General features: G+C 38.5%; 2 protein-coding genes across 3 annotated transcripts; one reads left to right on the top strand and one right to left on the bottom strand.

The window, feature by feature from the left end:
- Window positions 1-388: 388 nt before the first annotated feature.
- Window positions 389-18576, top strand: c1galt1a (core 1 synthase, glycoprotein-N-acetylgalactosamine 3-beta-galactosyltransferase, 1a). 2 transcript variants are annotated; one of them, XM_041800472.1, is made up of 4 exons: window positions 389-623; window positions 3892-4137; window positions 7951-8615; window positions 14711-18576. In XM_041800472.1, exons 2-4 carry the CDS (start codon window positions 3936-3938, stop codon window positions 15047-15049), a joined length of 1206 nt encoding a protein of 401 aa, XP_041656406.1. In that variant the 5' UTR covers window positions 389-623; window positions 3892-3935; the 3' UTR covers window positions 15050-18576. The 2 variants fall into 2 exon arrangements, with proteins under 2 accessions (XP_041656406.1, XP_041656407.1); XM_041800473.1 differs by lacking the exon at window positions 389-623 and having other exon boundaries at window positions 3922-4016.
- Window positions 18404-20172, bottom strand: tac3a (tachykinin precursor 3a). Its single transcript, XM_041800474.1, has 7 exons — window positions 20007-20172; window positions 19513-19622; window positions 19309-19408; window positions 19055-19087; window positions 18907-18960; window positions 18727-18793; window positions 18404-18538 (listed from the first exon to the last, which is right to left on the bottom strand). The coding sequence occupies exons 2-7, from the start codon at window positions 19615-19617 to the stop codon at window positions 18520-18522; spliced, it is 378 nt and encodes a 125-aa protein (XP_041656408.1). The 5' UTR covers window positions 19618-19622; window positions 20007-20172; the 3' UTR covers window positions 18404-18519.
- Window positions 20173-21664: the final 1492 nt, after the last annotated feature.

Below are 21664 nucleotides of genomic sequence, written 5' to 3'. Positions count from 1 at the left end.
ATTAATATCAAAATCACTGCAAAATGCAAATGATGGGTTTATGCATAACAATAAGCCTGTATGACTCTTCTATCTGTAAGGACATGCAGATATGAAATTCATAGCCTTTGTTAGGCTGACATCTAGTGGATAACATAGGTAAAGTAATCTCTTGAGTCATCTTTTTTTGCTTTCTCTGCTGGGAGCTCCAAACAATACATTTGAAGAAAATATGAAAAAAATTGTGTTTGAACAAAGAAGAAGTAAAAATGGAAACTGTCGAAAACAAATAATACCAAATTAAAAAAGGTTAAATTTGAATTTCTGTCAGAGGATGTGAGAGAGAACTTCCTCAACACGTCACCAGGAGCCAGCCAATGAAGTGCAGCATTTTCACAGCTCAGCCCGTCATGCTGAAGAATGTAAATCTTGTACAGTAGCTTTCCTCTTTCAAATCACCTAATTGTGCGGCTCAAAATGGTGGCGACGACAAAGAAAAACAATACGACGGATTAATGTGACCAGCACGTGACGATGTGACAGATAGGTACAGCAGGCTCGTTCGTGTTATTGAGTCGGGATATGTCGCTGCTCAAGGAGTTGCAAGCATGTCGTGTCTATAAATGACAGACCACAAAACAAAGGTAAATAACACACGGACACGCACTCACAAATGAAAGTGTGAATTTATTTATTTAAACCGGAATAGTTTCGCTGCTATGGAAATGTGAGATAGTAAATTATCAGCACGTTTATCTGGACTCCACATGGCCTTGTTTCGCCTCCACAGCAACCCTTGTCAAGTGTTTCTGCCATTTACATATTTTACGCCTCGATTTACGCATCTGGGTTATAGTGTCATTTTATGTATCGCCGGGAATACGGAGAAAAAACGGTAAACAAGGGGTACAAGACAAAGACGTGTCCCCGTGTTAATCTTTAACATCTGTGCCAGATTGTGGGTCTTTAACCTCATCCACGAGGGTGCACACTCACATGACAACATTTCTGGCAGAGACACGCTGACAAACTGTGTCCAGGGTGATGTCTAAGTCCACTATGGGGCTCTCTAAAGACACCATTCAGCAAAATAACGTTAGCCTAAAGCTTATGTATGTTTTTACATCATCCCTCTTAAAGCTCAACCAAAGAAAGTATGCGTGATGATGTCATCACCTGGCACTTCTCCACAGATGGTGATTAGAGGGAGCAGGACTCAGAGGTAGCACCATTTTACTGGAGCCCACTTTCTAATTAGTTGAAGTTTAGCATTCAAGATACATATCCAACTCGATTTTTCTTATTTCCATCTAAGTGAGACAGCTGCCTTTGTTTTGATTTATTCCTGCCCAAATGAACTGTAAAAACACAGTTTAAAGTTTATTTTTCAGCAAAATGGTCCCTTAAATTGGTGCTCCCCAAAGTGTGGGCCATAAGAGGTACTCCAGGTGGGCCAAGGGAGGTTATCTACAAAAACTAAAAGCAATAGAAGTTATATGAAAAAAAATAATCCTGTCAAACATGTTTTAAATTATCATTAAAGTCCCTGTAATATGATAAAAAAATTCTTTATGTTAGGTTTGTTGTATAGCAGGCCACTGTGTCATGAACCACAGGGGCAATTTAAGTCAAGTCACCGTTTATCCCATTCCGGGTCGCGAGGGGGCTGGAGCCTATCCCAGCTGTCAATGGGCGAGAGGTGGGGTACACCCTGGACTGGTCACCAGTCAATGAGAAACATCTCTAAGTTTATAAAATTAACCTTCAAAATGATGACATATCAGACAGTAAAATCTGCTCTATGGTGGTGTGGGCGTGTCAGTTGAATGAGCTGAAGCCACGCCCACTCTGGTTTTCTCACCAGAGCACAGCCGCCTTGCTCTGTGCCAGAGCAGAGACACGTTTACTGTTTTCTGGTACAACCCTCTACTTTATGATACTTTTAATGACCCATAAGCCACCGTGGCTGATAGATTTGGGAAATTAACTTAAAAATGAACAAAAACACAGTGTGTAGCTGGCTGTTAGCTTTCAATGAAGGCAGTGACATCAGCTAAAAAAAGATTGCACTGTGATGAACTGCTCAGTGATTTTATAGCATTGCAGTGCTAGGGGGGTGGAAAGAGGGGAACAACTTTCTCACAGTCTAAATAAAAAAAGTCAGTATCTATGTGATCAGTATCACATAGATCTCAGTGTTCGCATGTTTATAGAAACTTTATTCCAACAAAACTTGTGTGTTGAGACAAAGTTTAGATTTTACATTGCAGTGACTTTTAGTGCCTGTGCAGGTGCCTAATCATAAACAAAACAACGGCAGTCGCTTACATTTTGCTGTGACTCGGCAAACACTTTTTAAGTCTCTGAAAGTCAAGCGTTAAAGTTTAAAAACTCCGTTTGGGAAATAGAAACAGTAGGAGTAACAGTAAGAAAGTAAATACTTGAGTCACATAATGGTTCTTCAGGAAGTATACAGACTGTTAGTAGTTAATGAGACAAATAATTAATATTTAGAACTGACATGCATTTCCTGTCAAATTTATTGAAGGACTGATTTTAAAAGACACAAACCTGTCATCCAGAAAAGTACCTGTAGACAGTGGTGTAATTGTACCTGCAGAAGTGGGAATACTCTGAATTTTTCTACCATGTTTTTTAGTGTCTCACCTAGCAGAGGACAACTTCCTTGTATTGTAAACAAAGGCACTGGAGACCAACTTACATTGTAGATCACCTAAAAATGGGGTGTTAGTATTTTCCAATTGTCATTAAACTTCTGCTTCTTCAGGGAATTAGAGTCATAATCAAAGAAAATCAGATTTTTACCTTCACCGACCATAAGCAGAAACAAATACACAAGGATGCTTTCAGAGTTAACTCCAATTACTATTAATACAAACAAGATAGATGATGCACAGCAGTGTTTGAGATTTAGCTGCAACTTTTTCTGTCAGCTTTGCAGACAATACCTCTATTTCTACTATTACTGTACCCTTACCCACACCACGGAGCTCACTTAACCTTTTGATGGATGTAAAGTTTCACTGCCATCACCCTCTGCTGTACTAAAGCTAATGTTACAAAGCATAAAGCAATGCAAAAGCCCCAGAGTGTGGTGTTACATTGTTTTTACTCTGTGCAGGTTGCACCAAAAATAGTGCTAATTTGCAAATGAGAACAGGAACGCACACGTCTTGCAAAGCCTTAAGGACTAATTAATTGTGAGGCTTTAAACCACGGTTAGCCATGACGTCCTTTAATCACCTTAGCAGTAGTGCCAGGCACCCAATATTGGGCACTTTCTTGTTTTCAGTGATCAAAAATAGCAGCCAAGCTGTCTAAAACACACAGCCCTGTAATGTTTGAATAGTGTTTGTGAATTTCCATCAGATTGTTTTCTCTCTTCAGCTCCTGTCTTATAAAATAGAAGTGTTTTTGAAAGCTTTGGTGCTTTTTTGATAGTATGGATCCTCAGGATAAAAAAAAATATAACATTATAAAATACATGGTATCAAAAGAATTAAAGTAATGACTGGATTTAGAGCTTTATTAAGTGAAGGCAAGGTTGCAAGGGACAATGCTTACTTGTGTTGCAGTCTGAATAGGAAGAGTACATCAGCTATGATTAAATCAAACACTGCACTCAGTTGCAATTATTTCTGATATTTGCACACATCAAAAGCATGTTGTGTCTTGCAGTTACCACATAACACGTCACCTTCTGTGCTACTTTGATTTAAAAGATGATACTGAAGCAACACCAAGTTTCCACAGCACTAATTTACAACCTCTTTTTCAGAAAAAAATAGAGAATAATACAGTCCACACAAACTTGTGAATATCCTACACATATTTCAGATCTGTTAGTCCTTAATGGTCCTTAAAAACACTTTCTCTCATGTTCCCATGTAGACATGCTGTAACTGAGACGTAACAGAGCTGGAGACGGTGTCACCATGAAGAGCTTCGGCTCCAGGTGGGCCTTCACTCTGGGCTTCCTGGTGGGAGCCTGCAGCGTCTTCTTCTTCCTGCGCCAGGTGCGTTTTGAGAGGAGCTACCCAGTGCTGTCAGGGGCTCAGGAAAAAGCCAGCACGACACCGAGCAGCTGGAGGAAGGAAGGAGGTGCTCTCATCAACCTGCTCCACCCTCACCATGCAGGTGGTTTAAATACTTTGAAAGCAGTATTCTCCTGAGACAATAAGGATGTGTGGGGAGACAAACTGCAGGGAGTCTGCATTATGATTAGTCTTCCTTAGGTTGTTGCTGCCTTCAAACACCAGTACATCTGTTCTGTTAAGTATACAAGCAGAGTCTAGTTTTCAACTTTATAGTTGCAGCAGTATTGGAATTTGCAATAAACACATTATGAAACAGTGAATTCATCACAACAGATGATGATTAAAATAAATCTTTTTAAACATGTAATGATTTCACCTAACTGATTATTTTTACATCATTTTGATGCAGTCAGATGAAGCTCTAGCCAGTCATCAGCTACCCTCAGATGAATCTGGGCCAATTTTTAGGTGAAATGTACAACTTTTCTCCCTGGATTTTAGAGGGCAGGTTGCAAACAGGCAGCAGCACTTGAAGTAAAGAGCTGCAGGGATGCGTGAAGCTAAATTATAACTAAAATGCAGTCTTTAACATTTGTTTATTTGTAGCACTTTATATTCTTGCTACACAAAGCATTTTTTTGCATATTGTGCATATGTTTGAATCAGTCTGCATATTCAGTATGCTTTTGACAATCCTCAACCATCCAGCAGCATTTAGCATCATGCAAGCTTGCATAGCATAGTGTAAGAAGTGTCATGTCAGCTGTGCTTCATACAGTTACAGTTTTTTTTGTATGCATATGATGAAAGCATTAAGTTGTACTATTCTGAAAGAAAAAGAAACGTTTTGAAAACAAGGACGTGAACTAGAAAAAACACACTTTGATAAAAAGAGAGGAATAAGAAGGGACTAACGGATCCGTAGCTCTGTCTTACTTGCATTTTCATAATTGTATTTGCACAGTCAACCTAACCACATGCCGTGAAACACACTATTTTAAATCTTTATCTACATTAAGCTTTTAAAAAGCCTTTGAATATCACAGTTAAATTGTTTAAAATTGTTAGTTTGTTATCTGATCATGATAAGCTGTGTCCCTTTTAACTTATTACTTATTAGTTTTAAAATGATACAATTCCCATCACATATTTCTTATCAGTTATATCAAAGTGTTTCATAAAAGAGCAAATCCCATTCTCTGAATCAGATGATCTGTGGCCTATTCCTTTAAATGAATTAAGCAAAAACATTTTTAAAAATGTACCCATTTAGGCACAATGTGTAGGTCTCACTTGCTCTTTTTTTGTTGCAAAACTATAAACACGGTCTCACTCTTGAAAACACATTTTCCACTGTGAGGCATAGATGGTAGAAGTTAAAATTACAGCACAGTGCGTCACCATTCACACAAGAATCAGAAATGAAAACACTTATTGCTAATGATGGGATAAAGCCAATTTGAGCCTGTTCATTGGGAATGTATAATGAAAGTAAGATGAATGGAGACAGTCTAAAACTCAGAGATGAAGATGTGAGGTGACAGGCTACGATGAAGAGGATGAGAATAAGGATGGTGAAGACTAAAGAAGAAATTTTAGATAAAGTTTGAATGTCTGGTAGATGAAATTATTGTTCATGAAATGATGGTGAGGGAAGTGTTAGAGAAAAAATCACAACTACACATTATGTGAGCTGTGCCTGAGTTCTTAATATTTCTCTCTTATGGGAAACAAACAAAAAGGCCCACAGGCTTTTGTCTGCACTTGAAATTCCAATTTCAGCACTCAGACCTTTGCTGACACGTTGATTCTGATAACTCAACTCAATGAAGGTCTGAATAAAGGCTCATTTATGCTCCTATGTTTGAAACGCATACGGAAATGGACAAAGCTTTTTGTCCTTACTGTTCTCTTTGTTGGATTTTATGCACATTCTCTCAAAGCTTACGGACACAGACCCAGCATTGCAATAATGTGGCCAACAGTTAGAGGAATCATTTGAAGAATAGCAGAACTAAAACCAAAGAACCAACGAAAAACAAATTTAATGTCAAATTGAAAACAGATTTCTACAAAGAAATGTCAATAAAACAAAAATATATAAGGTCAAATAAGTGCTTGCTTAAATATTCACCCCCTTTAAAGTTACTGGCCTAATTTAGCAGAGGTCCAGGCAATCAGTACTTGTAGTCTCACAATTAGAGAACCTGAGTGCAGTGAATGTGTCTCAAGTGTGATATAAAGACACCTGTGTCTGGAAGGTCCAGTGGTTAATTGGTATTCCTGGCTACCATTACACCACAAAGACAAAAGAACACTCCAAGCAACTCAGAAAAAAATGTTATTAAGAATTATAAGTCAGGGGGTGGATACAAAAAAAAATAAAGGCATTGAACATCCCCTAGAGTTCAGCTAATTGCACCATCAAGAAATGGAGGGAATATGGCACATGTGTAAATCTGTCATAACTGAATGACCATGCAAGAAGGAGATTAGTGAGAGAGGTTGTTTAAGAAAACTTGTATTAAATGAATAGAGTTTGCCAAAAGGTGTGTAGGAGACTCCATGGTCAAGTGGAAGGAAGTTCTTTGGTCTGATGAGACCAATATGGTGCTTTTGCCATCAGACAAGACACTCTGTTGGGCAGACACTAAACACTGCGATCTCCACTGTGAAGCTTGGTAGTGGCAGTATCCTGCTGTGGGGATGCTTCTAAGCAGCAGCCCTAAAAAGCTTGTAAAGGTAGAGGGTAAAATGAATGTAGCCAAATATAGAAAATCCTTAAGGACAGTTTTATTTAGTCTACAAGAGCAAAAGAAGCCTGGGAGAAGATTTGTGCTCCAGTAAGACACTGACCTGAAGCATACAGCAAAAGCTACACAGAAATGGTTTAAAAACAACAAGCTGAATGTTCTGGAGTTACTGAGTCAAAGCCCAGACCTCAAGCCAGTAGAGAGTTTGTGGCTGGACTTGAAAAGGGCTATTCATGCCTGATCCCCATAAAACCCAACAGAGCTTGAGTAGTTTTGCAAAAAAAAAAAGAATGGAATAAAATGTTTCTTTCCAGATGTGAAAGCCTGATTGAGACCTTTCCACAGACTCAGTGCTGTGATTGCAGCCAAAGGTGCATCTACTTAATACTGACTTGAAGGAGGTGAATATTTTTAACGTTGCAGTCACTTACTTTACCTTGCATATTTTTTATTTTATTGACATTCCCATGTAGAAATCTGTTTTCTTTTTGAGATTGAAGAGGTTTTGTGTACTTTTTTTTTTTTTGGACAAAAATGTAGAATTATATTGACCATGATTGATTTATAAAATCAACAAAAGGGTAAAACATCAAGGGGTGGGATATGTTTTATAGGCACTGTAAATGACATTAGCTCACCTTGGCACAGAGGTCGATAACTTCAACAGAAGAGCTGGGTGGAGGACGGACAAAGCAGTAACTAGGGAGTCATGGAAGTTCATGTGAGACAGTGACATCTAGTGGATTAATTTTTCAACTTCAATTCAAACGTAACAGATGGTGTGACTATGTGAGCAATGATGGCTATAGCGTTTAAAATACATGGATCTGTTTCCGTAGCTCCCATCAAGGGAGCATACATGGGCCTTAATGAAACATTAGGAAGGAATACCAGTAAATGTTGGAATTGTGAGTGAAGATGTCAGTGTGGGAGTCTTGTATTTTCTTGACTTTCTCTAATGCACCTGTTTGGGTGTGCGAATGTTTTTGTCTGAATATTTTGAAAAGTTTACATTTATTTTCAGTAGGGTTGTCTCTTCCCATACTTGTTGTCTCTCCTCAGATGTCCTATTTAAATAAAGGCAAAAAAAGGCTTAAATCTTTTAAATAAGAAACTCAGAATGTGAAGTTAATTATGTGTTGTTTGTTTTGCCCCTCCAGGTGAAGACAGCCGAGTAGCAGATCTGCTGTACCAGAAGGTGCGTGTTCTCTGTTGGGTGATGACGGGGCCGTATAACCTTGAGAGCAGGGCTCGCCATGTCAAGGCCACATGGAGTCGCCACTGTAATGTGGTGGTGTTCATGAGCTCGGTGGAGGACCTTGATTTCCCCACAGTGGGCCTGGGCACCAAGGAGGGCCGGGACCAGCTCTACTGGAAGACCATTAGAGCCTTTCATTATGTATATGAACACCATGCGGACGAAGCTGATTGGTTCTTAAAAGCAGATGATGACACCTTCATTGTGGTGGACAACCTGCGTTGGATTCTGTCCAATCACACCCCAGAGGAGCCCATCTATTTTGGCAAGCGCTTTAAGCCTTACACCAAGCAGGGCTACATGAGCGGGGGCGCTGGCTATGTGCTGAGCAAAGAGGCGCTCAGGAGATTCGTGGAGGGTTTCAGAACCAAAGTTTGCACACATACCACCCCAGTAGAGGACCTGGCTCTGGGACAGTGCTTAGAGAAGATGAATGTTCTGGCAGGAGACTCCAGAGACACTTTGCACCGAGAAACTTTTCACCCATTTGTGCCAGAACACCACCTAACGGGAAAGTTCTCTAAGACCTTCTGGTACTGGAGCTATTGTTACTACCCAATTGTTGAGGCAAGTCCCAGTCTTTCTGTTTTACTAGTGAGTTCATGCTGGGTGAGTAATTGAGCTTCAGTTTCAGTTTTGATTTTAGCTTTCCATGATCAAGATTAGACCATTACTGTGCTGCATGCAGGGTTCGTTTGTTTTGCCCATGGTCTTTATCATGTGTGGTAACTGGAGCACACCTTCCCTTCCCCCAAAACTTTCCCTCCTACCAAATTTTAATTTAAGTGAAGAGCAGAGGGAGAGAGAGTTAAAGATAATGACAGAGAGGCAGACACTGGTGAACAGAAAAAGAAAAAACAACCAAATTCATACTGGTCCATCGTCTGGTTGCTAGTGTTTCTTTTTTAAATGAAAAAGAACATAAAAAATGAGCAGTTTTCCCACTATTTCTAAGAATAGGAGAAGAAAAAATGAGTCTATTGATTCTGCTTTAAACCAGAAATCTTATTTTTATATTCTGCAGGTATTTATGGCAGATGTATTGACAGTAAATATGGGCAACATTTTTTTCACATATTCTGATACTTATAATGAACTTTAGGAGCTTTTATCAACAAACATCGATATTATGGCAAGAATATTGTGCATCTCTAAAAATTAGGAAATTTTTTTAAATGGGCCATGGCTAAATCCAAAGATCTTAAGGGAGCACAAGACTCTGTAAATTATTATGATTCACTTAAAGTGGATTTTGACCTTTTGGTAAAAATGTGTTTAAGGCCTTGTTGTCGAGATTTTATCAATTAAAATTGATGTTGATTTTGACAGTCATGTATACCTTTTAATCTTAGATAGGAGTAGGGGATGCTTCAAAGAAATAACGGAAATAATTACTAACTGGACTTTCAGTACAATTTGCACCTTAGTAACACTCGTCCTCTTTGTGGTATTTCTGGTCTGAACTACGGGTCGATCTTAAAAAAGATTGGAATACCCTGAAAAAAGTTCGTGTTTTTCTGTTATTTAAATCAAGAAATGAAACTTCCATATTTTCCAGATTCATCTTACACAAAGTGAAACATTTCAAGATTTATTTTGGTTTAATATTGATGATTGCGGCTTGCAGCTCAAATAAATGAAAAAATCTACCTCCAAATTTTGGAATATCACACAACATCAGTCCAAAAACTATACATAATACAGAAAGTTGACCTTCTGGAAAATTGTGCTCACTTATGCTCTCTATAATTGGTTGAAGCTCCTTTTACTCAAAATGCTGCATCTATGCGATGTAGCATGGAGGTAATCAGTCCGTTGCGCTGCTGAGGTGTTATGAAGCCCAGGTTGCTCTGACAGCAGCTTTCAGCGCATCTGTATTGTTGAGTGTGGTGTCTTTCATCTTCCTCATGGCATTTCCTTAGAGATTCTTCATGGGGTTAGGAGCCAGGCCGGTTGGCCATGGTCAGCAAACCAGTTTCTGGTAGTTTTGGCTTCACTGTGGGTGGGTGCCAAGTCCTGCTGGAAAAGGAAATCAGTACCTCCATAAAGCTTCTCAGCAGATGGAAGCATGAAGTGCTCTAAAATCTCCTGGTAAACAGTTGACAGCGTCGGCTCTTGACTTGACAAAGCATAGTGGACCAACAGCAGCAGATGACGTGGCAGCTCAAACCATCATTGCCTGTGGGAACTAAAAAACACAGAACTTCAAGCGCCTTGGATTCTGTGCCTCTCCGGTCTTTCTCCAGAGTCTGGAACCTTGATTTCTAAATGAAATGTAAAATTTACTTTCATCTGAAAACAGGATTTTGGACCACTGAGCAGCAGTACAGTTCTGTTTCTGTCTCTGTGTCTGTGGTTCAGGAATGGTTTTTCGCTAGGAACACAACACTTGTAGTCCATTTCCTGGACACGTCTGTAGTGGCTCTTGATACACTGACTCCTGCCTCAAGCCACTTCTTGTGAAACTCCCCTAAGTTCTTGAATCTGCTTTGTTTGAGAAACCTCTGAAGGCTGAGCTCATCACTGCCCTTTTAGCAATGACATTCTGTGGCTAATTGTGGTTGTGTGTACTGAACCAGTGCGAGAATGAAGGCCTTGGAAATCTTTGTAAATGTGACTTTTCACAAGATTTTTAGATTTTGAGTCAGGGGATTTTTAAATTTTTGTTAATTTTTGTTTAATTAAAACAAAAAAAAGTCTTAAAAATGTTTCACTTTATATGAGATGAATCTAGAATATAAAGAAATATAACTTTCTGAAGAAAAACACAGGGAAAATGAACTTTTACATGATATTCTATTTTTTAGATGCACTTGCATTAATGAAAATATCCAAAACAAATACAGCAACATCTCCTTAAAAAGTTCTATCATCTCTTAAGGTTTTCACCTGTGTTTTGCTGGCCTGGCTTCTGCTGTTGATCAGATTGCTCAACGCTGCGCTCATTATTTCAAGTGGTGTTGCAATGTTTGGGCCTTTTCCTTAAGCTTCCTGAAAACCTATAGAAATGGTGATAAGATGAACACAGAGTATGGCAGAAGGCTTCATCTGCATCTGAATGCATCTGACTGCATAACTACAACAAAACACTCGTGCATTCAGCATACAGAGAGCATTCAAATGTGCACACACAGTGAATATTTAAAATTCCATTAGAAATCTCTAGGCCTGTTACATTTTTACACATTTTCTTCGATGTCCCAGTTATTTACAGCAAATGTGATGTTTTTTTAGGAAGATAAGCCTCAAAACACTGAAACTTGCATTGCAACTTGAAAAAAATCAGATGTTTTAAGTCACAACAGTCTTATTAAAGGCTTCAAAATCCTTGAGGAATTTATCATCATTTAAAATACCTTGAATGGTGCATTCAATGGATCAATGCTTAAGATTCCTACAACATTTCAACATTTCTGCCTTGATTCTTACAGGAGACCTTGGCTTCCTCCCTCCTTATTTCTTGTCTAATAAAACACCTGCAAAGGTACAATTCTTAAAGTACTGGATGGTTTATAGACAGCTCTCATATAAAAAACCAGACATCTAAATAGAAAAGGGCAAATCAGCAGTGAAGATCTGCTATTCAGGTGGTAAATCTATTAGTTGAATCCTTCTAATATCACCAGGGTACATCTGCTCTTCAGCTGATAGAATTATTCTTTTTATTTCAAAATGTACTGAAGAAGCTTGTTTTCTGATACAGAGTAGTTTGTGACAAACATTATTTTGCTTTTGCTGAATGATACAACATGTAGATGCTGCTATACAAGCTCATCACAGAGATAATTACCAAAGAAATGAAATGTGATTATCGGGCACTTTTACATTGCGTATGTGACCCCTGCATAAAATGAGTGACTTAAAAAAAAGAAATGGGTTCATTTTAAAGGACATGATTGCAGCAGGGACAGTATCCTGTCAACAAAGAGAAAATTGGTCATTTTGTCTCCGATGATGATGCAACTAATTTATTGCAATCTGCAATTAAAATGAGACAGGTCTATTACTGATCCTGTCACACCCTGACTGCTGGCGTGCTGAGCTGCTTTGTTCTCTGCAATTTGAAAGGAAGCGTCAAAGCAAATTTACTATTTATGTGTAAGTCATTTGTTTTTTAACAGACTAATAATGGGAATTTGAACTATTAACTAATGATAATGCTTAAAAGATGGAAAGGGAATATTCTCTGTTCATCTTGTGATCAAAAACAAAATGACTAAATTGACTTATATCTAAAGGATTACTTACAAACTTTTTTCTGTGTCAACAATTTTGAAAGGCTAAAGCACTGTGCTATAAACTTTAGTCAAACAAGAACAGATAAGAATCAATATAAGAGCCTCACTGCTGCTTTGTCAAGATAAGACATTTTAATGTGAGATTAATTTAAAAATAGTTTAGCTGTCAAAGCTTTTGCACAACCCCTCCATTAATCTGAAGCTGAAAAATAGTCCCCAGCTAGCTCTAAATCCACTCATTTTTGACTAAAACTTGATCAAATGATTATGGTTGTTATCTTTTGATCAAGTTAAACAGGGACAGTTTCCTCACTGCACCGCCCTGACAGTCTAGATCAGTGGCTCTCAGCTGCTCGAGCTTCAGGAACCTCAACTTAATGAGAATAGAGACACACATTTTTGAAAAATTCTCAACCACTTCCTTTTATGTATGGGGCAAAGTAAGCATGTTTAAAAAACATTGTTTTGAGCCTTGGGAGGACAGGCATGCATACACGGGATTTTACTCCATTTTTCCCATGAAAGGGGAAGATTTTGATGCTTTTTTGAGGAATATCCTAATTATTTGGGGAAAACCGTTTTTTTCCACCAAGAAAAGGATTTAAATATGTTGGAATTTTGGGAAAAACAAGCTAAATTTACTCCTTGTCATTGGACAGTGCAGTAGGATTAATGTATAGATGTGTATCCACTTACTTCTTGCATCCACATAGACTTTGTGCTGAAATTTACTTTATTTTCCAGCCCACTAAAATCAGCGCCCAACCCAGTTTTGGGTCCCAACCCACCAGTTGAGAACAACTAATCTAGGTGAATGTAGAAATAAACATGAAAAGCTTTTTGCTGCTTTATCATTTTCAACCACATCATAAATACAGATTGGTTTTGTCCTATTTTATGATGGTGAAATTTATGGGACACATCCATGCAGTGTAATTTCACAAATACTGCCTGGACATTATGCAGTGTAGATTTACCAAAAGTGAACTGAAATTAAGTCCACAGGTTGGGAGATAAAGAAAAGTAGCCCCTGCAGTTGTTCTTAATGGCTACTGCCATGCTGCCACAGTAATCCTTAATTCAATGTAAACAACTGCTAACTGATAGGAAAGGGTTCTGGCTGCAGACCGTACATCTTTGACAGCCAGCTCTGTTATTTATGGCTAAGCTAGCTTTAGCAGTGTGAGCTTTAGCAAACAAAGCTAAAGTTAGCTGATTCTTTGTGAGCTTAGCATTAGCTATGTAAGCGGTTTTAGCTACATAGCTACGTAGCTTACTCAGTTATCAGAGCTATGTAGGCTATGCTTGCTGCAATAGAATGTTTTCATAGTGGATGAGTTGTTTTGCTGTAAGCATACTGTTTACTCAGCTTTATTAAGCATTTTGAAATTAGGTTTTACAGGTCAGGTTTTACTTTAAAGTGTCCTAACCCTAAACAGAAGTTTAATCAGAACTTAAGTGATATCCCATTCTTAATCCATAGGGTTTCTCATAAAAATAGAGTTGAAATCGCTGTTTTGGTTTTTTTAAGTAAACACAACTCCATTTTAACCGCCTTTTTACTTGATTTTTTAAACCAAGTAAACTAAAGTAAATTGAGCGCTTTAGCTGTTATGGCCAAGAAATACAAGTTACTTGTTTATAATAAGTATTTAGAACAGGCTACAAAAAAGAAGAGTTATTTCAACTCAGTGTGTCTTGGTAAAATTGATGTTGCTGTTTACAGTGTAGGAAGTCTCTTGTCCAACCAACAGCTAGTTGTATTTTTTTTTTTGCACTAAGGAAGAATATATATATATATATATATATATATATATATATATATATATATATATATACATATATATACCAGGCATATTGTATGATATGAAAGTCCGTTAGTCCTGTTCTATCTCTCCATCTCGCTTGGAAAAAGAGAAAAAAGGCATCTTAAGCTTAGCTTTGCTCTTACTGTTAAATTTATTTTGCTGCATGGTTTCCTTGTTATACAAAGTAATGCCTTGCTTTCTCTACCGAATTTCTTTTTGGGCGAATAAAACTTTTTTTTTGGGTGATCAGAATTTTGTATTTCATTTCCTGTGTTATATTGCTTGTTTGGTGTTAAAAAAAATTGAGGAATTTGTAGAATGAGATTCTTATGACCTTTAACAGTTTAAGCTGCTTATTTTTAAGACTACTACAATTGTTTGTCAATTTTTCTGTTTCTGCTGCAAAATCAGTAAGATTGCATCTTAGTGGATAACAGATACTACCATTTTTAAATGTATTTTACTCATCTTATACTTTTAAGAAGGGGATTTATTAAAAATGCAGTGTTTTTTTATGTTAAACCTAATAGTGTTTTCTGCCTTCATGTACCTGTGTGTGTACCATCCTATGTGCTAATGTGTGTTCCCACACGTTCTCCTTGTTTTTCTTCCTCAGGGTCCACAGTGCTGCTCTGACCTGGCAGTATCTTTCCACTATGTAGAAGCAGATATGATGTACATGCTAGAGTACTACACCTACCATCTTAGAGCATACGGCTACAGGCCACGCTACCAGCCACCTTTGCCGCACCTTAAGGACCTGCACGGAGTCTCACGGACAGCTGTGCCAACACAAGCGAAAATGAAAGCTGCTCAAGAGGTGATTGATGGAAAGAACCACACAACTTTGTCCGTCTCCGTCAGAGCAAACCAGACTAAAGCAGAGATGGAGGAGAGAGGAAGTCCAAACTCTGGGCTGCTTGCTGGGAACAGAACAGCAGTCACACGTGGATGATTGTGCGTTTATATGCAGCTGAATGTGAATGATTGTTCCTGAGAGGTAATTTTTACACTTGGCGGGATGTTTTTTGCTATCAGAGCTGACTGATCACAGCATATACCAGCCAGTGGGAGACTACAAGAGCTCACAGTGTGAGAGGTTTAGATTTCAGTTTCATTTAACACAACATTAAGGTTTATACATGGTTACTCCATGTGTTGGAAACAGGAATGATGCAGAGGCACCAAGAGTATTATTTTTAAGTATTTTTTGCAAATTCCTGATCTGAGTCAATGATACAAGAGCAGATGTTGAATTTTTTTTAAATGTATTATTTTTCATGTTTGTTTTCTTGACATGGGGAGCATTTTCAGATTGACCTATCTTTTTTTCTATCAAAGGGTGCACAGCACACCCCCTTTCCACCTTTTAACAGTGTCTAATTAAACTGTTGAGCAATGCTTTGATCAAAATGAACACAGATTAAGCACCAGAGAAGGTTTTAGCCTCTATATAAACCAGCTCTAAACAGCGTTATTTTTTTTTTTTTTTAAACAGTCTTGTGTGTTTCTTTAAATGCAAATGAGGTTTTCCCACCCTGCCCCTCTCCTCTGAGGGTGTGCCAACAGGAGCACAGTTGTGGGTGAAGATCTCTGAATGCAGGTACTATTTATAGCGTCACACTGAGCACAGATTCTGAACTGTCAGTCAGATTTCATTATTTCAAATATAGGCAAACCATAAACAAAGGACTGGGTTGGCTAGTGTCACATTTTCAAGGTTGGTAGACACTTTGAATACCCAAAGTTGTGTGTACAAAATACGTTATGTTCATGTTCATGTTCCCCTTAAACAGAGACTGAGATAGAATATCTGTGCTGCTAAGGTTCTCTGGCTAAGAAAGGAAATGGACGACTGTTGCATTCAAATTTAAATAATTGAAGTCCCTGTAAAGTGATAAAAAACATTTGTTTTAGGTGTTGTTGTATGATAGGTCACTATGTTATGAACCACCAGGCCAAATTTTAGTCATGGGAATCATCTTTAAGTTTATAAAAATTAAGCTTCAAACCATGAAAAATGAGGCAGTAAAATCTGCTCTATGATGATATGGGTGTGGCAGATTAATGAGCTGAAGCCACACCCACTCACACGAAATAAAATCCTCTCAGATTTTAAAAAAGGCTTCAATCTGAATGGAAGAAACACCAATCTCCTAAGCTGCTATGTTACAGCTCTCTTTTTAAAGCCACCAGATAAACAGTTACATTTATGTCTCTACATACGTTTTCTGAGTCATGTGAAGTTAAGTCTCTCTTCCTTTATAGATGTCTTTTGTTAAGTTGCTGCTGAAACCACTCTATTTCCTGATTTTGCTCTTCAAAATAAAAGTCTTCAATGATGATTAGCATTGAAAGCTTTTATTGTGATAGACTTGACAGGTATTGAACAAGTCTATCATTGAATGCTTTACTAAGCTTCAGTAATGCTACGCTAACAGACAGGGTGGATCAAACTGTTTCTGCTTAGAGAGAGACAAAGCCACAGTCTGCTTCTTTTAATCATCCAGGACTAAAGACTAGTGAAATATAGATTAAAACACACCTTCAGCAAGTAAGATGTTTGTTCCTACTGCATCTGGTCCAAGTGGAAAATAGACAAGCACTCCTGCAATTGGCCTGCCCCCTGACATTATGCTGAACTCTTTCCAGAGTGCGGTTGTCTGGCTCTGTGCAGGGGCAGCGAGACAAAAGTTAGAGATTAGATTTACTGTTTTCTGGCACAAATCTTTCAATTATGATGCTTTTAATTACCATAGGCCACCGTGGCTGAAATTTACCTCACAATGAAAAAAATGCAGCATGTAGATGGCTGAACGAAGGCAGTAACATCAGCTAATGCAGTGGTTTCCAAACTTTTTTAGTCACCCCATTGGCAGATGGAAATATTTTTCAGAGTATGATTTGCTTGTTGTTTTTTTAAGATTTATATTGGACTTTTTATGTCTTTATTGAAAGAGGAGGACAGTGGACAGAATCGGAAACAGAGATGAGAGAGCTGGGGAGAGATGTGGGAAAGTACCGCAGGCTAGATTCAAACCTGGTCCAACCGTGTACGAGGGGTGTGCCTTAAACCACTAGGCCATTTATGGTCTGCTTTGATTTATTTTTTGTCTTAATTGCAGCAACAGCAGAAAAAAAACTATGCAGAAGGAAAGTGTGGCCAAGGCTCTCTATGGCACTGTTGAATTTGAGGTGATATCAACGAACTGCTCCTATTCTGCAGTGCTGAAGTCATCAGCTTGTGTTGCTTAGCCTTGACTTGCTGCACCCCCTTATCATGACTTTGGGCCCTCCCTGGGGGGCCCATGGCCCACTTTGGGAACTACTGAGCTACTAACAGACTTTATTGAGATGGACTGCTCTGTGATTTTATATCGTTGTAGCATTAGGGGAGTGGGATAATTCCCCATAGCGACCTGTGATGTTGTGAGCTACTATACCCTGCCCCAATAAAACCAAGCCAGGAAAGGGATGAACAACTTTTTTACAGTCTAAATCAAAAATTCAGTCCTGCATTGATCTCAGTGTTTTCACATGTTTACAGCAGTCTTGTTTGAACATATCTAGGTTGCTAAAACATAAAATTTGGGTTTCACTTTACAGGGACTTTAATCTTTTCTTTTGCCTCTATGATAACAGGATTTTTGATCAAATGTTGTATTTCTTTTCTTAATTACTTTTTTAAAAATGACTTAATGATTTACTGTGTTTTTAAAGCTCCCATGAGGCACTGCTTTGCTTAGAAGCTCAAAAAATGCTTCAGTATTAATTAAACTTTGTTTTAGAACAGTGTAAACTTCTCCCAGGAGCGTTAAATAGTCAGCACTCATTCTAAATTCTCAGTCGGCAGGGGTGTGATGTTTGTTTTAGTTAAGAGAAGCGGCTGTATCAAATGTACTTTCTTCTGACTTTAAGGGTGTTCGAAGCTCTGATAAGAGCATATTTGAAAGCACTTGTGCCTCTGTCAAAGAATGCTGTGGCTTCTGATGATCACAATGTTACACAGAGCTCTGATCAATCCCTCCTGTCAAAGCCGTTTTTATAAATCCCAGCAGTGAATGCTGTAGCAGGTGTGCTTGAACATCTCTGTCTGCACTGGAGCCAAGGGGAATAAACATCAACAGCTGCAGGAAATGCAGACATTTTTATGAATAAATTATGTATAAAAGTATGTTTATTTTGAAGAAAATGAATACAATGGTAAAGAAAAAGCATGAATCATCAGTGACTTCTCATCATTTTTGTCTTTAGATAAAACAAATACAGTCTGTGTGGATTATGAATGCTTTCATTAGCCAGCTGGCAGGTTGACAGTGTGAAACATGTCTTTAAGTTGTTATCTTGAGATATTTACTATATTGTGGGTATTCTTTGTGATCCTGTGCCTTTGTTGTTAAATGAGAAGGTTGCTTGTGTAAATGCCTACAGCCCCTGAAGAAACCTGCAACAAAGCACAAAAAGCAAAGATATAAGAATGACTACAGCGCTCATGCATTTTAAATATTAAAAATCCATCATTCAATCCAGCTAGAGAGAGAATTTTTTTCAAAGGAAATACATTTTATTTATTTTAGCCGGGTATTTCAGGGGCGGATTGTTCTTCCTTCTGAGTGAAAAGCAGGCACTCACCTCAGCCTGCACTTGTTGAGAAAGATGCCTCTCCTCTCTGGATACTCTCTCCTCCAGGGGCTATTATCTGTGACAGAAGACACAGAGAAGTTTTACAACTTATTTAGAGCTAGATTTATGAATGGCATCCACAAAAAAGGCTATAGCAGATAAGTTCATCCTAAGGAAATAGACACTCACCAGGCTCTGAGTTTCTCCTGCCCATTAGACCAACAAAAATGTCGTGCATTTCCCCTGAGAGAAAGAATCAGAAACAGCTGACTAAGAATGGAGTAAGAATTTAAGCAAGCTAGCTTGTCTTATAATAAGCTAATTAACAGGGTCTTACTTTTTTGTGGTGGTGGTGGTACAGCGTCGTCATCTGTGAGCCATGCAATTGAAAATTAGAAAGATAAAAAGATTTAAGTTGCAGGAGGTGTAAGTAAATAAAGATAGACAATCTTATAGAAGCTGAATCAACAACTTGTATGTTTTGCTTTCTCAGGTCCATATGCCTTTATACTCCTGGTATTATTATTGCTATTATTATAAAAAAAAATAAAATAAACGTAGGCAAGCAGTAGGCAGTGTCGTAAAACTCACCGGCATTTCTTCTTCCCATCAGACCCACAAAGCTGTCGTAATCAAAATCGCTAAATCTCTTCAGAATGTTCCGCTTGAAAGTATCCCCACCTGAGGGCTGCTGCAGTAATGAGAGTATAAAGGAAGATATGTAAGCAATCAAGTTGTAACAAAACAAAACTAAACAAAAACAATTTTAAATTCGTTAAGCGTGAAGACACCTACATCTGAAGTTACTCTGCGCATCCCAGACTCCTCCTCGCATCTGGACTGGCTGCATCGAAGTTTCATGATGAGAAACAGAGACACCAGCAGCAAACCTCTCCTCATTTTGTCTAAAATATTTTCAGGAAGACACAAAGTCATGTTTAATCACACAGTTTCCTTAAAGAGACAAACATAACCGAGTTTGTAACACATGGAAACTTGTTGTTGCTCAAAAACCGCTGCGTAATTTGTGCGTAAAAGCGCGCAGTGAGAGGCTGTCAAAGCTAGAGTGCGTGAAAATAACTGTTCAACTGATTTTGTTTCACAAAGCAAAAATAATTAAAGGACTGAAAAGTGAAAGAAGAAAACAAATGCCATATATTTCCTCAGTTTTTACCCTGTAAAAAGTCACGGTAAAATTTTAGGCACGACAGAAAAAAACGGCTGTTGAACATAGAGTCGATATATACTAACATTTTTTACTTAAAGGACGTCAAAAATATCCTCTTTACCTCTTTGCTGTCAAGCAGATATAACTTGGTGAAAGAATTAGCCCCGTGCGCCTTGGCGAGTAGAGATGGCACGATAGATCCTGCAGTGAGATCCGCTCGGAATAAATGAGACGTCCAAGCTTTGGTGTAATAAATAATAGCTGCAAACCTGCGTAACGCCAATCAGCGACTGAGGCGTAGGTGGGGTCTCAGGTCTTATATCACGTTGTGATGAAGACTACGTAGCCAACTCATTGATGGTCATGATGCTACGGGGAGCACCCCCACCCCATCATCATCATCATCATCACCGTCAGACACGCCCGCACACTCATCATCCAAGAGGGAAAAAAAGGCGATGCAACGTCACGAGGACACAAGTTGACAGATTCATCCCTGAATATTTGGGAATTTTCCTTTAAGGCAGTAACTTCAGTTGGCTTAAAGAGGGGTTAATAAGCAGAACTTTTTAACTTCAGCTGATCAAAGATGATAAACTAGAAGCTGATCTTGAGGTTTGGAAGTATACCAGCCTGATAGATCAAATGTTTTGCTGCTATGCTCACAGGCTCCTCTGGGTGCCTTTCTGCTCCATTGACCATTGGACAGTAAACATAATAATCTTTTTAGGAAGTAATTATATGGATAGCAGCTGCCTCTGCCCGTCACTGTAGAAGACTGATGGATCACACAGTGGTGCATTTGTTTGACCGCCTAATAAACCCACCCATAATGATAATGTGCAAAGAAAACAGCAATAAGTTAACCTTAATCTTGACAGGTTTTGATTGTTCTGTTGATTAATTCTTCTTTTTCCGCCATGCTTGACCAAATTAAATATATGATCAATATGGAGAAATAAAGCTTCAATATTCTCTAGCACAAATCAAGACTTCAGTATTATCAATATGAGCCACTGAGGAGGGAGACAGATTGAAATCCGGACATATTGTTTTGACAGACACATTTTCATATCAGAAATGACACTATGAGTAAGAATGCATTCAGACACTTTCTATGGCTCTCCCTTAAACGGCTCTGACAGATGGTGAGATGGCATGTCTATCTTCTAACTAAAAAAAAAACACCCACTGTGTGGCACTTTTGAAAAAACTATTTCCGACCAACAGCACACCGTGATTTACTTGTTATTGTATCTTAGCGCAGTGCAAGTTGCTATAAAGCAGTAGCGGATAGATCAGATACTTACAAACTAGAAAGTTAAGCATTCATGGAAATCCTGAAATGTATGAGTATTTCATGAAAGCAGTCTCTCCTCCTCATCATCAAAACCATCAAATCAAGCACTCATAACAAACCTATGATTAGTCTTGCAATTACACGAGCTATTAGACTAGTGTCGGTGTTTGCATAAGCAGTCAGGATGCAAAAAGGTATGAATATTTTAGCAAAGTGAAGTTTGAGATCATAGCTATGACAAAAGGCAAAGAGGACTATCAGTGGCTGTGGCCCCTGGAGACCGAGGCCCAATGGAGGGTATGGCACCAACAACAAAGCAGCAGGCAAGAACTTCACAGAAGGTTAACACTGCTATGATTTAGTAATGACTTCCCATTTCCATATTTGTCCCATTCCTGTAGGTTGTAGCATGTTTGTGGGAGGGTGAGGTGAAGGGTGCAGCAGTGCAGGCAGGGGTTCGGGATGGGAGATCTGACACA

This window comes from Cheilinus undulatus, linkage group 11, assembly GCF_018320785.1.
Source record: "Cheilinus undulatus linkage group 11, ASM1832078v1, whole genome shotgun sequence".
Classification (NCBI taxonomy): Eukaryota; Metazoa; Chordata; class Actinopteri; order Labriformes; family Labridae; genus Cheilinus; species Cheilinus undulatus.
This window is presented reverse-complemented; position numbering and strand designations above follow the sequence as displayed.